Source organism: Perissodus microlepis, chromosome 18 (genome assembly GCF_051167445.1).
Source record: "Perissodus microlepis isolate ML-2025 ecotype Zambia chromosome 18, ASM5116744v1, whole genome shotgun sequence".
In the NCBI taxonomy this organism is placed as follows: Eukaryota; Metazoa; Chordata; class Actinopteri; order Cichliformes; family Cichlidae; genus Perissodus; species Perissodus microlepis.
Window position 1 is genome coordinate 19740910 of NC_140478.1, and position 18220 is coordinate 19759129.

Below are 18220 nucleotides of genomic sequence, written 5' to 3' on the forward strand. Positions count from 1 at the left end.
TTTTATCTGTTGAGCAGGAGTTGAGCAGGAGTGGGGCAGGCGGAGGTTTGCCCTGGTGCAGGTGTGTCGCAGCCTTTATGTCAGTGGAAGAATCCGGGAGTTTCTCTGTGAATTTCACATTCCCGTGGTAGCGCACTCGGTGCTTGCTTGGAAGTTTAGGGGGTTTTTTTTCGCTGTAAAAAGAAGTTATCTTCCCACGCAGTGAACAGCGGACGCTAATGTTTTTGTCACTTTTTACGGAATTAAACTCAAAGTAAGGTCAGTACTTCCACGCTTTAAACGCTGCAAAGTAACGGTAATCTAATTACCTTTTTTGCAATAGTAATCCCTTACTTTACTCGTTACTTGAAAAAAGTAATCGGATTATCTCTGCAGATAACACTTATCACTTTGTGTTGTTTTAAGCTGAAGAAATTGTGATTAAGTATGTAAATGTCCTGAGCTTTAATAACAATAATACTTTGAAATATATATGTGCCTCATGTTAATTCCTCCTCAGTAGCTTTTCTTTTTGTCTTTTTTTCTGTCAGAAAGGTTAAACAAGAACTAAAACCTGGTGGCAGCTGCTTACCTATTTCCCAACTAGCTGCCAGATTGGGTGGATTTAGATGTGCAATTCTCCCATTTATCTAGGCTTGGGACCAGCACTAGGAGTACATTAACCCTGAGGTTGGGTAAGAACTACCAAGCCACAGTTCATACAAATTAATGCAGATGTGAAACATAGGCAAAGGAAGGATCGAATTATTGATTGGTGTGGAATCATTGGCACAGCTTCTTTAAAACCGATAGGGCCCTGCTTTTTTGTCATAATAGTGATTAGATTTACTTTGCTATTCCTGATCATGGTGTAATCACATAGTACACAGTTACACAGTATTGCAGTAATATAATCTGTTATTGTATTAAATTCAGTAATTACATTACAGATACATTTATGTCACTTATGTCATTTATTTGAAATGCATTTCAACGGCTGTACAGTCATCGGCACTCTGAGCGGAGAGAAAGGAAAAAATTTGTGTTCAAGACAGAAACAACTTACATTTTACTGTTAACACAACTTTGGTCTTTGCAAGTGTGGCAGGATGAATGTTATTCTTTGGTTCAACCCACTTTCAGCCTGGCGCATTAGGGGGCGCTAGTATAAATAGTGGCCATTTGAGCATTCCTGGATCTCTTACCTATGATCTCCTTTTTGGTCACCTGACTTCCTTTGGTGTTGCAGAGATCATTCTGAAGCCTCCATCGCAGCTGGCAGGTGTTTACTCATTGTAGTGTGTACATTACCTTACTTGGTGGTAAACAGATCTTGTTTTTAGGTCATAGCTGTAGAAGCCTCCTTTGAGCCACTCTGCTCATGTTTCATGACGCGCTCTACTCGGTACGTAATTCAATTTTGTTACGATCGCTGCCTTTTACTGTTCGTTTATAGTAATTATTTATTATGCTTTGCAGGAAGTGTGGGCCTTAGTTTTACGCAACGCCACGCTAACAGAAGTGCTGCTGCTTTGCTTTGCCTTGCTTTTACCGTCTGTCCCCGTTGTGAGGTTTCTTTTCCTGCTGCTGCCAGCTTTTTAAAGTGGACGTCGGCGTGGACAGCGGCCATATGCATGCCGGTTATGGGAATCGGCTGGCGTACATATTAATGGACCGGATGATTAACTTATAGTCGGGCAGACGGCAAGTTGGAGCAACACGGCGATTCCGTTTGCTCCAGATTTTAAAGTTTTATCCCGATTGTATGTTTTCTGTTGTTTTGATTTTTGTTACGCCACTGGTGGGAGGCCCTTTTTCTAGCTGCAGATCACCAGTGTGGTCCTGCAGTTGGGTTATCCCCCAGCGCTACATTAGTTTTGTTGTAATATATTAAAATTTTCTTTGTTCTTTTATTCAGATGTGGAGTGCCGACGTGGAGGAGACTAGGGTGCCTTGGTGGTGGGATCCTTGAGTGTACACACCTGCCTTGTTTAGTTTATTAGTGTGTGTGATTTTGTGTTGCACTTGTGTCTTGGTGTGTTTTCTTTTTTTGGAGTTTGTGCGTGGCATCCCTGCCCCTCCACTGGTAAGCCTCAGCTCTGAATACCTTTTTAAGCATATTTGTACATGGATATTTATGATTGTGCTTTTATACGGTGTTTTAAATAATTATTAATAAATTGTTAACTTGTTTTTATCATTGAACCTTGTCTCTGTACTGAGTATAACAAACCTAACTGCCTTCTTGGTGATTAGTGTTACTTCCAGTATTCTCTGGGTGAAATTCCCAGAGTGGCGTTGTCTTAAACTGTGAAGAGTATTTACTTTATTCTCACCTCGTGCTGCCACACAAGCATCTGTACAGACAGTATCCTAACACAAATCTAGATGAGAACCATGCTTGCATGCTGACCCCAGTCCAGCAGCCAGACCCTAAACTTCAAAAGGACACAAAAGCAGTGACGAGCAGTAAGGCTTGCAGAACTGTGGCCTCCATTTCTACCTGTTTCTAAAATATTACATGTTTATAACATATGATATTTCTGTTCATACCTAAAGCTTGTGACAGCAAATGTGTCAGCTTTTTTCTTTTTCAATTCAAATGTTTTGTCCTGTAGACATTACTGTGTACTTTATGATGTGGTTTTTTTTTTTTTGTTTTTTTTTTTTCCCTACATTTAGCCTAAAGTATATTTTTTATGTATAAAGTCTTACTGGGTGATCTCTTTTCTTGCCTATGTAAATTCTTTGTTTTATGTGTTGATGCTAAGCTTAGTTTAAGAGATGTTAATCTCAGCAGACGTTTTGTTTGAAATTAAGGCGTAATAAATAAAAAACAATGTGAAATAGGTCCGTGAAGGTTCTCAGTCAGCCAGGTCTGTGTAGTCTAGACGCTTTTCTTTCCAGATTACAATGTGAAATAGGTGTAAAAACAATAGCAGTGAGACCCAAAGAGAAGGACTAACATCGATTGGGAAATGTGCTCCTGATGTGAGAACTGCATCAGAAATCTGAACCTCCTTGCTTTGCTTTGATAATGATGACCACTTTTAGGTGAGTATTGTTCCCTACAGTTGAAATAGATCTAAACACCAAAACAGAGCATATAGCAAGCAGATCTCTGATGTGTGTGCTCAGCAATGAACAACACTAAATATTTTAACCCTCAAGGAGCTTGTAAAACATAGTGTGAGAGTGAAATTAACCTCTCCTTTCTTCAAACTATTGAGGCACTTTTGAGTTTCTAAATGAGACCCGTATTTACAATGGTAATGTGAATTTAATTTATATAGCACATTTCATTCCAAGTAAACTCAATGTGCTTAACATATAAGATTAAATCATTAAAAAAATCTATGTAGGTCTACTATGCCTTAAGGCAACGAAACAACAAAGCAAGATTTAGACCAAAAAAAATCCAAGTTAACAAGGTTTTATATGTGAGATTTTAAACACAAGGCTGTGTGTTATGTAACAATATAGTGGAATTTAGGGTATAAAGTCACTTCCTCTGTGTGTGTTGTTGTGCATTTGATCCCCTCACAGCTTTAATAAATACCTGAAACATTCATTAATATGATTTTTACACCCAACATTTAGACATTTAGTCCATTTTAAACCAAAATCTTAAATCAATAAGATGAAGTTAAAGATCTCATTGGACATAAGACAAATGGACTGTTAATATGACCACACTCTAAATACTTTCAGAAATCACTGAAAGTTTTTCCAGCTATCATGTTTACAAACAGAAAGATTGACGTTCATTCAAACGCTACCAAAAATATAGTCTCCATGGTAGTGGTAATAAAGTAAGTCAAAGAAAAACAAAGAACTATCTAGGGACTGTGGTCATGGTGAGTAAATCGGTTTTAATCGAATTGCCCCATGCTTCACTTTATAAGGGTTCAGGTAAACTCAGTCAATTAAATAATTATACAAAAAATGAGCTTTCACAATAATACTATGATTCAATTATAACTGATAGAAAATAATCCCAATTTTTCTCAGTGACAACCTTTTTTTTCTCTGACTGGCTTAATATCTGAGTCTGAATCTGAACTGGACATCTCTGACAGGTTGCATCGTTCCAAAACCGTATCGACTGAGGTCAATTTCAGGTATCTTCACATCCGGATTCTTCAGCTCAAACTCAAAATAGACCAACATGAGGAAAACAAACTGTTTCAGCTCATTGGTGGCAAAGAAACGGCCAGGGCACATGGACACCCCGGATCCCCAGGGCATGGTGTAATATTTTACCTTCTTTCCTGCTTTGTAAAAATCAGTTTTCCTGGTCCTGTCTGGATTCAGGAAGCGGTCATATTTGAATGAGTGCGGCTCAGGATGGATCTCTGGGTCATGGTGGACAGAACTGAAAGGAAAGATTGCAATTCTGTCACCCTTGCGAAGTAAATATTCTCGCCCATCAGCCATCTTGAAGGTCATGTCCTTTATCACTGCCCTGGTGAGGAGGGGTGCAGCAGTGAGTCGGAGGGTCTCTTCGACAGCACTGTCCAGGATTGGTGTTTTCAACAGCATTTCACGGGTCAGGTTGACCATAGGACCACCAGGCTGGACCTCCTATCCAGATTCTTTCAGAACTTTATCCACCTCTTCCTTCACTGCTTTCATGGCTTCTGGGTGTTTCATGAGGAAGAGCAGCAGCCAGAATGAAGAAGGCCCTGTGTTGCTCTGAGAGGCCCAAAGAAGCACAAACATGTATCTGTTTATCATTGACATATCCATACCCATCTCCTCTTTACCCTGCTGTATGTCCCACACCCAGCCACTGATATTGTTCTTGTTTTTAATTTTCAGTATTGACAGAACATCCCAGAAGTATGCCTTCAACCTCTCTGCAGCCAACTTTTCCATCGGTGGGAGGACCCCATACGCCAGTCTGGGGACGAGCTGGTCATATTTACGAAACTCATGAAGCAAAGCTTCTGATTCAGCTCTGTCTTTCTCTTTGGCTTTCTCCTCACTTTGTTCTGACTTGGGTGGCACATTGCCAAACAAGGCCAAATATCCAGCTCTGAAAACAACATTGTAGCTGTACCTGAACAGTCCATCTTCTTTCCAGGTCCTGTCCTCTGCAGCTGATCCAATGTTGTGCAACATCATGTTCTGCAAATTACTCATAAAAGATTGGGTCAGTTCTTGCAGACCTTCCCCCTTCAGATGCTTGTTGCTGGAATTGTGGAGAATACCGTGCTCCCCTTCAACCAAGGAATGAGCCCTTTATCGAGGGGGGGTTCTCCTGGTCGCCGCTGTCTGAACACTCCGAGAAGGTACAGCCCTCCGACCAGACAAGCAAGAAAGGCAAGAAGTATCGGCAGCAGCAGCTCCATGACTGATTCAGTTAACCAGCACAGATTCATCTGAAGGAAAGTTTCAGGCCTGCTTTAATGAGCAGACCTTTGCTCCTCCCCCAGCACGCAGGATGGGTTTCTGGGAATTTTTCACTAAATAGTCCAGAAAAAAACTATGTCCTCAAGTAAACAGTGTTAAAACCTGTTTACTTCTTAGTTATAATTTGCTAGAACAACATGTGATGTTGATGTCCAATTCTGGTGAAAATAAACCAGAATGAAGGACTTGTCACGCCTTCGCTGGCAGACCCGTGGAGTGGAGAGAGCGTGGACCCAAATGCAGACAGTGACGACAGACTGAAACTCAGAGTGTATTTTTATTGGCAAAAGGAACAGAATACAAAAAAAAGCAGAAAGCAACAAACTTTTTTTCTGTCCTTCGACAGAGCCACCATCGAGTGTGTAATAATCTATTGCATCTGGTACACTAGCTGCACAGTGGCTCAGAGGAAAGCACTCCAAGGGGTCATTAACACCGCTCAAAGGATCACTGGCTGCCCTCTCCCCACACTGGAAGATCTTCATAATACCCGCTGTATTAAAAAAGCTCAGAACATAATAAAAGATACCTCACACTCCCTGTTTGAACTGTTGCCCTCGGGCAGACAGTACAGAGCAATCAGTGTAATGACAAATGGAGTCAAACACAGCTTTTACCCAACCGCAATAACATGTCTGAATGCTGCTTCTGAAAAAATCACACCACTTTTGTAATGATCTATGCACTGCCTGAAGCATGTGTGGGAATGTATGTGAATGTTTGCTCATACTATTTTTATTAGCACTTTAAGTATTTTTTTCATTGATTTTATTCAATTTTGTTGTTTTTTTAATATTTTTATATTTCTATGGATCAGCGGTCCCCAACCCCCGGGCCTCGGACCGGTACCGGTCCGTGAGTCGTTTGGTACCGGGCCGCGAGAGTTGATGCTCGTGTGTGAAATGTATGGTTTTCAGGGTTTTTATCGGTTTTCAGCGTTATTTTGTTATCGTTTTTATCGTTAACTTGGTTTTCCTGGGTCTTTTCACGTGTGTTACGAATAAATCTTCTTTTTTCGGTACCGGTACTAGTTTTATTTTGTTAAAGGCCAGTCTGTGAAAATATTGTCGGGCATAAACCGGTCCGTGGCGCAAAAAAGGTTGGGGACCGCTGCTATGGATGATGCACTGATCGGAGACCACTTTTAATTTTGTTGTACCTGCGACAATGATAATAAATACAGGGTGGGCCATTTATATGGATACACCGTAATAACATGGGAATGGTTGGTGATATTAAAGTCCTGTTTGTGGTACATTAGTATATGTGAGGGGGCAAACTCCTCAAGGGTTGCATTGACAATCCAACACAATGGGCAGCACATTGAACAAATTTTATGAGTGGTCAGAAACTTGTAAATAACTCATGAAAGAATAAAGTTACGTTGAAACCAAGCACACCATTGTTTTTCTTGTGACATTACCAATAAGTTTGATGTGTCACATGGCCCTCTTCCTATTGAAAAAACAAAAGTTGTATCCAAGATGGCCAACTTTTAAATGGCCACCATGGTCACCACCCATCTTGAGGAGTTTGCCCCCTCACATATACTAATGTGCCACAAACAGGACTTTAATATCACCAACCATTTCCATGTTATTACGGTGTATCCATATAAATGGCCCACCCTGTAGTTTTATTTGTATGGAGGATCCATTTTAATTAGGGCTTATGTTGAGTTTTTAACAAAGGACTGGACTGGAAACCACCAGTAGGAACCTGTATGCTATGGAAGTGTAAGGAGAAAAAACCTCCTGTGCAATTAGGAGGTGGACAACCTCCTAATTGCAAAACCATGAAAGCACCTACTGTAAGACCTGGAGAAGAGTTTCATTCCAAGGATCTAGTGTGGAAACTCACTCCCCCCTAACACAAAGCCTATTAACTTTCTTAGGAAGATGCAAGTTTGCAGATACACCATACTGCCAAAAGTATTTGCTGGTCTGTCTTCCCACTCATATGAACTTGAGTGACATCCTATTCTTGATCCATAGGGTTTAATATTAATTTAACTCCCCTGGGAAGGCTTGCCATATTGTTTAGGAATGTGTTTAGGGGAATTTTTGAGCATTCTTGCAGCAGCGTTCTTTTCACTGGATTTACAGGGGAAAGCCCAACTCCTGAGAATCACCCCCACATCATAATCCCCCCTCCACCAAACTTTAGATTTGGCACAATGAGAAAGGGAGAGACTGATCGTTAAGACACAGAGCAAAGAAAGACTGCATTTCAGCGGTCTTGTAGATCATCACCTTCACAACCAGAGAACTAAACTGGTGCCTCAATTTTGATTTGATTTTAATCTCAGAATTCTAAAAAGAAAAAAGGCATGACCCGAATGAGCTGATATTTTATATTTTTATTTAGCTATCCTAAACTCTTCTGCAAAAAAAAAAAAAGCCCATTTGGCAGGCCTAGTGTCAAAACCTGTTTTTTTCATGGTTGGCTGTGTGGCAGGCAGGAAAAAGGACCCAAAATGCAGGAGTCTCAGAGACAGGACTTAAACTGAAAACGCAGCTTTATTGCTGGAAAAACTCAAAACTCAAAATAAGACTTAGAAGAACAGAACAAAAACTCTGAACAGAGGTGCTGGAATACTGGAACACGACAAACACACAGCATGGAGAAAGTACAACGCAACAGAGAACACAGGAAAACACAGGGCTTATATACACAGGGAAGTAATCAGGGAATGAGAAACAGGAGGGAGACACAGCTGGGAGAAATTAGGTTAACGAGACAAGGGAGAAGTAAAACTGAACACACTGACATGAGACATGAACTTTCAAAGTAAAACAGGAAACCAGAAACAATTCACAAAGATGCGGACTGAGAAACACAGAGGGACACACGAGCAGAGAAGACTAAGCACAGAACTAAACCTAAACTAAACATGAGGGCAAGAGAACAAAGCCTAAACCAGAATAATTATAATAAATGTCAAGAGATTTATTCTAAAAGACACTTCTTCAGCTGAGAGTCTAAGAATGAAGACACACACACGCTGCAGATTTTTCTTGCAAGGGTGGTCGCAGAGCGCTCACATGAGAGTGGGGGCCCTGTGATCAGCGCTCTGTTCTTGCACTTGACTTTATTTAGACACAAGAAAAATGAAAACATTTGTTCAGTGGAATGTTGATACGTGAGCATGTGCGTATGTGATTGTGTGTGTGTGTGCGTGTGTGTGCGAGGTCAGAACTGGGGAAGATTCAGATAGAAATATCAGAACACGTTTTATAAAGGACAATCAGTTCTAAGCAAGGAAAAGGTCATCATGCAGTATTCTATCACATGTAAACTTATATCACTAAAAGCTTATACTGGCTACTCAGTACAATTTTCCATTGACAATAATCAACACAGGATAGCTAAAGAATCAGAACATAAATATAATGAACATAATCTAGAAAAACACCAAAATAAAAGAAACCGAAAAAGCTAGGTCAAAATTACTCAGAACCGTGACAGTTTTCTTCTTAGTTATAATTTACTTGAACAATGACTGACTGTTCCTAAACAATTCTGGTAAAACATATACCAGAATCACGTGTCTAGTGTCAACAACATGCAATGCCATTGGCCCCTCAAAACTTTATTTTTCTTACTTATGATTAACTAGAGTGATATTTGTTGCCAGTGTGCACTCATTGCTCCACAATCTCTTCATACCTGCTGTCATAGAGCTGTTAACATAAACATAATATCACTGCAGGCTACAGTATGTTCTTTTGGATTTCGAAAGAGGGGAATCTCTAGGACAATAGGAAAATCGTGTCCTCAATTGATACTTAAGTGCATTATTATTTTTTCTGGACTATTTAGTAAACAATTCCAAGAAAATTCGTAGAAACCTATCCTGGGGGAGGAGAAAAAGTCTGCTCATTAAAGCAGGCCTGAAACTTTCCTTCAGATGAATCTGTGCTGGTTAACTGAATCAGTCATGGAGCTGCTGCTGCCGATACTTCTTGCCTTTCTTGCTTGTCTGGTCGGAGGGCTGTACCTTCTCGGAGTGTTCAGACAGCGGCGACCAGGAGAACCCCCCCCTCGATAAAGGGCTCATTCCTTGGTTGGGTCATGTCTTAGAGTTTCGCAGGAACACCTTGAAGTTCCTAGAGAGAATGGAGAAGAAGCACGGTGATATATTTACAGTACAGCTGGGAGGGTTTTATATTACGTTTGTCCAGGACCCTTTTCATTTGGGGGGTTTGTTAAGGAGAGTCGGGACAAACTGGACGCTCAAAAGGTTGCTCTGCATCTGGTGCACAGAATGTTTGGATACAAAGCTGTTGAAGGGGAGCACGGTATTCTCCACAATTCCAGCAACAAGCATCTGAAGGGGGAAGGTCTGCAAGAACTGACCCAATCTTTTATGAGTAATTTGCAGAACATGATGTTGCACAACATTGGATCAGCTGCAGAGGACAGGACCTGGAAAGAAGATGGACTGTTCAGGTACAGCTACAATGTTGTTTTCAGAGCTGGATATTTGGCCTTGTTTGGCAATGTGCCACCCAAGTCAGAACAAAGTGAGGAGAAAGCCAAAGAGAAAGACAGAGCTGAATCAGAAGCTTTGCTTCATGAGTTTCGTAAATATGACCAGCTCGTCCCCAGACTGGCGTATGGGGTCCTCCCACCGATGGAAAAGTTGGCTGCAGAGAGGTTGAAGGCATACTTCTGGGATGTTCTGTCAATACTGAAAATTAAAAACAAGAACAATATCAGTGGCTGGGTGTGGGACATACAGCAGGGTAAAGAGGAGATGGGTATGGATATGTCAATGATAAACAGATACATGTTTGTGCTTCTTTGGGCCTCTCAGAGCAACATAGGGCCTTCTTCATTCTGGCTGCTGCTCTTCCTCATGAAACACCCAGAAGCCATGAAAGCAGTGAAGGAAGAGGTGGATAAAGTTCTGAAAGAATCTGGACAGGAGGTCCGGCCTGGTGGTCCTATGGTCAACCTGACCCGTGAAATGCTGTTGAAAACACCGATCCTGGACAGTGCTGTCGAAGAAACCCTCCGACTCACTGCTGCACCCCTCCTCACCAGGGCAGTGATAAAGGACATGACCTTCAAGATGGCTGATGGGCATGAATATTTACTTCGCAAGGGTGACAGAATTGCAGTCTTTCCTTTCAGTTCTGTCCAATATGACCCAGAGATCCATCCTGAGCCGCACTCATTCAAATATGACCGCTTCCTGAATCCAGACAGGACCAGGAAAACTGATTTTTACAAAGCAGGAAAGAAAGTAAAATATTACACCATGCCCTGGGGATCTGGGGTCTCCATGTGCCCTGGCCGTTTCTTTGCCACCAATGAGCTGAAACAGTTTGTTTTCCTCATGTTGGTCTATTTTGAACTTGAGCTGATGAATCCTGATGAGAAGATTCCTGAAACTGACCTCAGTCGATACGGATTTGGAACGTTGCAACCTGTCAGAGATGTCCAGTTCAGATACAGACTCAGATATTAAGCCAATCAGATAAAAATAAAAGTCTTATCTTTAAACACCGTTTTTTTGTATAATTCTTTTGATGATACATGGAGACTTATAAAATGAAGCATCGGAACACATGTATTGCAGATTTTCTGTTACATTTTCCATATGCAAATTAAGTAGAATTTTTCTGAAAATCAGTGCCAGCTGTCCATCTCCTTCTATTTATCCAGTCCAGCATTGCAGTGGAATTGGAGCCTTTTCCAACTGCTATAGGGCAAGAGGCTGGATACACAATGGAGAGAAAACAGTTTTGTTTTTTTGTTCTTAAAATTTCAGATTTTTGAATTTTCTTTGATTCTGCTTCTGCACACTTTGTTACTCTGTGAATAAACAAGGCTTTAATTGGAATAAATCTACATGTGTATTGCATTTGTACTGGTCTCATTACATATGTATATCTGTTCATCTAGTCTGGTTTGTTGAGGTTAGCAAAGAGTTTCATATGGAGTTCTCTGGTGGGAAGCCTCCGGAACTGACCTCAGCACAGTTGTTATTCATAGTATATGCATGGTTTTTTGGTTTTCTTTGATTTGATTTGTTATATTTGTTATTTCTAGGGCTTTGTATCTTCTTCAGTTTTACCCATTGCCATGCAGAACTGCACACATCTGCAAGCCACGTGGTCTGTTTTGTCATTTGCATTATCTATAACTGAACTGACTCCTCCCAGGTGCCAGCTTCTTTATTTTGATAGTGCAGCAGTCAAGAGGGGAGTGAGAACAGGGAAAGACACACAGCAAAGGGCCAACATTGAGCTGTATAGAATATGGTCACCTGCTCAGCCAGTGGGGTTTAATCTCGGAATTCAAAACAATAAAGTCATGACCCAAACCTTTTTTATCTCTTGTGCAGAAAATGACCAGAGTCGAAACTTGTTTTCTTAATAGAATGAACTAGAACAACAGCTGATGTCAATGTCCAACTCACTTGTCCTCATTTTCCTGATACCTGCCGTCTGAGTTGTATGTTTTGAGAGAGGGGAGACAACCCCCCCCCTCCAAATTGCATACATATGCAATTACAAGGAGAGCATCACAAAACAAGTTAAAAAGGGTCACATATAACCAGGCTGAGCAACAACAACCCAAATTCATCAAGAATCTAATATGGAATTGCGTCATACTATATCACTGTCATCAGGTGGGGTCAAAGCAAAGCAAACGTAGCCTATGTTTCACCTGATGGGGTAAAATGTTGCTGTCGATCTGTGACTGTAGACATTAAAAAGTCCATAGGAAAGATGCTAGCTGATTAAACAAGTGCACACACGCATGTGCATACAGTGACATTTTATACCTTCTCCAGAACACTGTATATACTATGGCCAAAAGTTTCGATCATGATGCTGTTCCAGAATTCTTCCCTTATTATTTATTCCTAGTGCTATAAAAATAAAGTAATAAGAATAAAAAAAAAAAAAAGTAATAAATATAAAATAATGTATTTATGATGATTCAATTTGTACAATATTTAAACCGTAGAGATACAATAATTTTACTGCTGAAGAATCATCATTTTGTTATATTTGAAATATAAATCTAATATAATCTGTATTTTCTTTAAAATACAGTGTGTGTGTGTGTGTGTGTGTTTGAATATCGTAATTATAATAAGAGCTACAAACCTCTGACACCCTTACCCAGTTAGCTAGCGGCTAATGACTACCACTACTTCTGTAGTTAATAAAAGGACAGGTAATGTTTTGTTGCCCTGTCGCTCAGTGCACATACAACAATGCTCATTTGTTTCAATTCATCAGTTGCCACAAGAGAACTTAACCACGTGTACAAAAAAAAAGAATACTCCTGTGGGCTATAGACTATAGTCAGTGTTGGGAAGGTTACTTTTAAAATGTATTCCATTACAGATTACAGAATACATGCCCCAAAATGTATTCTGTAACGTATTCCGTTACGTTACTCAATGAGAGTAACGTATTCTGAATACTTTGGATTACTTAATATATTATCATGCTGTTTACAACTACGTGAATGTACTATTGCTGTGATTTATTACTGTTACTGAAGGTCCGCGGCTCCGAACCGTAGTAAAGGGACCTCTGGCTAATACGGTGGGTTCTGTGTCGGGCTCGTAGCCGAAAAATAGCTTTACTTTGTTGTCTGGGTCAACTTTGCTTGCGAGAGACAGAGAGAGGCGTTGAAAGGCTGCTCCAACGGAACTTATTGTTTTTGGAGGAAAACACGAACACGGTGTACCGTCGAGTCTTAATAGCTTACTTACAACTGGGCTCGTCAGGCACTCTTCTTGGCTGCAGTGGTTATTATTATATTTACATGCTTCCAGCTCACGTTTTTGCTCGATGACAGCTCGTACTTTTCCTTTTTCTCCCTCCCTCGCTCACAGACACATAACGGGTATGTTAGGATGCCTGGGTCGTTGACCCAGGGTTTTTGAGTTTATTATATTATTTATAATTTCTAGTCTTTGGTTTCTTTGAGTTCTGTTTTATGGTTTATGTCTCTGTCTTCTCTAGTTGCTCTGTCTCCCCTGTCAGCTGTATTCCCTTGTCTAGTTCGCGTCTCTGTGTATCCTTAGTTGCTATATCCCCGTGTCCAGTCAGTGTCTGTGTTTGCCCTGGTCTCACGTCTCTGTTCCCTCTGTAGTGCCTGCATGTGAGTCTGTGTCTTTTGTTCAGTCTGTGTTTTGTGTTTCCTGTTTTACTTTGAAGGTCTCTGTCTCATCTCAGTGTGTTCAGGTTACGCTTCCTTGTCTCGTCAGTTCTGATTTGCCCCAGCTGTGTTTCCCTCCTGTTACCCATTCCCTGATTGCTCCCTCTGTGTATTTAAGCCCTGTGTTTCTTTGTGTCTGGGTCGCGATCTACCGTTTACCTAACTGCGTGTTCTGTCAGTCCTCCGGTTTAAGTTTATTTTTTCCAGTTATGTTATATTTCGAGTTTTACATTAAAGCTGTTTTGAGTTCACGACTGTCTCCGGAGTCTGCACCTTGGGTCCTATTCCTGTCTGCACACAGCCACACATAACAGGGTATGGCAGTCCATTCTCCCTGCAGCACGGACTACACTACCTATGATGCTACATTCTTTAGAGCTATACCTGTAGCATTCTGTAGCTTAGCACAACAACAACAAAAAGGCGCTCTCTCACCCAGGAAACACGCAGAGAGAGAGCGTCACCCTGTAACCATGGCAACCGTAACGCTGCCGCCTGGAACAACAGAACATAGCTGTCAAACAAAACGTAACGGCGGTACATGTATTCCGTTACTCCCCAACACTGACTATAGTGTACTCTGTACACCCTACTTCCTGGTTTTTGTTGCATCAGCCGTCTCCCAATCAATTTTTGTGTTTCTTCGACAGCTCCGCACTGCCCAGGTGGCAAAAAAGGCACCAAGCTTGTTCCTGGCTCGTAACCACTTATGCAAGCCAGATCCTTTCATTTAGCAAAGTTGTGATTAATAGTTTAATGTTATTGTTGAGGGCCACAGGCAGGACTCTACACACACACATTAAAAAAAGGCTCAAGAAAAGGGCACCCATCAGGAAAGGGGCAGATGCTCAAGGCCCTGCCGGCCCCCCTGCACATGTCTGGTAGATAGTCGAGACAGTCTGCTGAAGTTCAAAAATGATTGACTGGCTTTGCATGTTTTTACATATTTGATAAAGATTTCATTTCATTTTCTTTTGCACTGATGAATCTGTGTTATTAAAAATGTCTTAACTGTTTTCATTAGTGGTGAGATTGAACTTTCCTGATAAGAGCACCAAAGGGATCGAGAAAACACGTGAAAGCTAAAAATCGATGTGGTGCAACATCGGGTCAAGGTCACCGAGTTCAGGGGGAATTGCACTCGGAGTGTTTTTGTTGGTTTTGCTAAATGAACCTTACAAAAGATGGTTCACAGCATCGGTCATAGACCAAAGAACACTAAAGGCAAAGGCAAACAAAAACGTGTCTGGCTTACTCCAATTAGACTCAGAAACTGTCATGTTTTGGCCTAAATGAGTATCACTGAGCTGAACCACAGAAGACAAACTCTTTGTGTTTTTTCTAGAGATTATCGATGTGTGCGTGTTTTATGGTTGTAAAAAAAATCTGACCCTGATTTGCATTTGAAATCAGACTTGCCTTGTGTGAATGACCTTGAAATCATTTCTGTTCATGATCAATTTGTGTTTGAATGTCAAAATCCTTCTTATTATAACCTTCTGAGTTATTAATCAGGCAAATGCATTTATTCTTACTGTTTATCTGTAACTTCAGCAAAATTCACAAAAGCATTTTTGTAACTGAGGTTTCATCACTAAAGTGGTGAGCCAGCCATTCTGTGAATGGAATTTTTAAACCTGTAAAGCATGAACAATAAAATAACTGCCAAAAGTTTCTAATTTTATTTTTATTTTTAAACTGGAGTACGTATTTAAACTCCTGACATTCATTTTAAAATAAATTAAATATAAAATCGCATATATTAGTTTTCATTTGTATCATTCTTCTAAGATTCTGTGTTTTTGTACAATTTATTGTTTATTTTAAAAACATTGGGAATATGGGAATCTGCTGCCATCTATTGGATTTTGTTGTAGGGAACAAGTAAAAGAATCTATGTCACTGAGTTGACTGAAGTCAGCCTATAACTTTGTTTTTGTTTGTTTTGGGTTTTTGAGTTTTAAAACAGGCTCACATAAAACTCCAAAATCTGACATTTACAAAAAAAAATTATTTTGGAAAAAACAAAAAACAAAAACTTGTAATGTACATAGAAAATTGAACTAAAAATTGAAACTGACTACGATATACATGAATCGTCTCAATTTCTAAGTGTACATGTCACATCAATTACGGAAAAAAAGAAAGAACATTCACAATAATAATTAATAACCAATAATCATAATTGATGTTATCTTAAACAATGCCCATCAATATCATTTCTAACTGGATTTAATCTGATTGCTGATCTGCAAATTACTTAAAGAAGAAGAGTTATGATCAGAATGTGTTCAATATACATATACATATCTAGAATATCAGTGCAATTGCATATGGAATTGTTACAGTTGACCAACACGTCAAAAACTTTATATTTAAATCTGCTTCCATAGTTTCTATAATGTGCTCATCAAACCATCTTGATCAAAAGAAAAAGAAAATCACAGTTTTATTTTCATCTGACTGGCTTAATATCTGAGTCTGAATCTGAACTGGACATCTCTGACAGGTTGCATCGTTCCAAAACCGTATCGACTGAGGTCAATTTCAGGTATCTTCACATCCGGATTCTTCAGCTCAAACTCAAAATAGGCCAACATGAGGAAAACAAACTGTTTCAGCTCATTGGTGGCAAAGAAACGGCCAGGGCACATGGAGACCCCAGATCCCCAGGGCATGGTGTAATATTTTACCTTCTTTCCTGCTTTGTAAAAATCAGTTTTCCTGGTCCTATCTGGATTCAGGAAGCGGTCATATTTGAATGAGTGCGGCTCAGGATGGATCTCTGGGTCATGTTGGACAGAACTGAAAGGAAAGACTGCAATTCTGTCACCCTTGCGAAGTAAATATTCATGCCCATCAGCCATCTTGAAGGTCATGTCCTTTATCACTGCCCTGGTGAGGAGGGGTGCAGCAGTGAGTCGGAGGGTCTCTTCGACAGCACTGTCCAGGATCGGTGTTTTCAACAGCATTTCACGGGTCAGGTTGACCATAGGACCACCAGGCCGGACCTCCTGTCCAGATTCTTTCAGAACTTTATCCACCTCTTCCTTCACTGCTTTCATGGCTTCTGGGTGTTTCATGAGGAAGAGCAGCAGCCAGAATGAAGAAGGCCCTGTGTTGCCCTGAGAGGCCCAAAGAAGCACAAGCATGTATCTGTTTACCATTGACATATCGATGCCCATCTCCTGTTTATCCTGCTGTATGTCCCACACCCAGCCACTGATATTGTCCTTGGTTTTCATTTTCAGTATTGACAGAACATCCCAGAAGTATGCCTTCAACCTCTCTGCAGCCAACTTTTCCATCGGTGGGAGGACCCCATACGCCAGTCTGGGGAAGAGCTGGTCATATTTACGAAACTCCTGAAACAAAGCTTCTGATTCAGCTCTGTCTTTCTCTTTGGCTTTCTCCTCACTTTGTTCTGACTTGGGTGGCACATTGCCAAACAAGGCCAAATATCCAGCTCTGAAAACAACATTGTAGCTGTACCTGAACAGTCCATCTTCTTTCCAGGTCCTGTCCTCTGCAGCTGATCCAATGTTGTGCAACATCATGTTCTGCAAATTACTCATAAAAGATTGGGTCAGTTCTTGCAGACCTTCCCCCTTCAGATGCTTGTTGCTGGAATTGTGGAGAACACTGTGCTCCCCTTCAACAGCTTTGTATCCAAACACTCTGTGCACCAGATGCACTGCAAACTTTCGAAAGTCCAGTTTGTCCCGACTCTCCTTAATGAACCCCCCAAATGAAAAAGGGTCCTGGACAAATGTAATATAAAACCCTCCCAGCTGTACTGTAAATATTTCACCGTGCTTCTTCTCCATTCTCTCTAGGAACTTCAAGGTGTTCCTGCGAAACTCTAAGACATGACCCAACCAAGGAATGAGCCCTTTATCGAGGGGGGGTTCTCCTGGTCGCCGCTGTCTGAACACTCCGAGAAGGTACAGCCCTCCGACCAGACAAGCAAGAAAGGCAAGAAGTATCGGCAGCAGCAGCTCCATGACTGATTCAGTTAACCAGCACAGATTCATCTGAAGGAAAGTTTCAGGTCTGCTTTAATGAGCAGACCTTTGCTCCTCCCCTCTGACAAGCCCAACGGGTTTCAGCTTTCCTGGAACTGATTACTAAATAGTCCTGGAAAAAAAAGCAAAGGTCTCCTGAATACAAGCAACAATTCACATTATGTCAATCAACAATGTACTTTCGCGGAAAAATAATTTTCATCTTAATTGCTTATAATTACCTTTATGCAATCCGATAATATTCAAACATCCTTAAAATCAAGATCAACAACCCGTAAATGGTCTTTGAAGTCAGTGTCAAATTTCTCTGGAACTGAGTTCTTCAATCAGTTAACATCTGGCATGCAGCAGAATTCCATTCTCATCCGTTTATTCCCCGACGAAAGATCGGACGTATCGAGGCCAGCTGATTTTCATTACAGACTGAATGTTTCATAGCACCAAACAAAGAAAGAAAAGAAAAACTGCAGATTTCTCAAGGCAAGCAAAACATGCCAATACTCAGTAACTGTTTTGTCCAAAAAGGAAACTATTGAGCTGAAACATGTAGGAAGGACGCGTTTTACAGACTTTCCTGGAGATTATACATGTTCTAGTTTTATGGTTAC

The 18220-nt window shown here is 40.7% G+C and overlaps 1 protein-coding gene, 1 long non-coding RNA gene and 1 pseudogene across 2 annotated transcripts; 2 read left to right on the forward strand and 1 right to left on the reverse strand.

Moving 5' to 3' along the window:
* Positions 1 to 1089: 1089 nt before the first annotated feature.
* LOC146367739 (uncharacterized) lies at positions 1090 to 2838 on the forward strand. The gene is made up of 2 exons (XR_014797489.1): positions 1090 to 1384; positions 1459 to 2838. It is a non-coding gene; the product is annotated as an uncharacterized LOC146367739 (long non-coding RNA).
* Positions 2839 to 3576: 738 nt separating this feature from the next.
* LOC146367740 (7-alpha-hydroxycholest-4-en-3-one 12-alpha-hydroxylase-like) lies at positions 3577 to 17725 on the reverse strand (annotated as a pseudogene).
* Positions 9298 to 11266, forward strand: LOC146367741 (5-beta-cholestane-3-alpha,7-alpha-diol 12-alpha-hydroxylase-like). Its single transcript, XM_084911290.1, has one exon. The coding sequence runs from the start codon at positions 9662 to 9664 to the stop codon at positions 10868 to 10870; it is 1209 nt and encodes a 402-aa protein (XP_084767416.1). The 5' UTR covers positions 9298 to 9661; the 3' UTR covers positions 10871 to 11266.
* Positions 17726 to 18220: the final 495 nt, after the last annotated feature.

Bases quoted from the DNA above. Each gene is read 5' to 3' on its own strand.
- LOC146367741 (XM_084911290.1), top strand. From the start codon at position 9,662: ATGTTTGGATACAAAGCTGTTGAAGGGGAGCACGGTATTCTCCACAAT.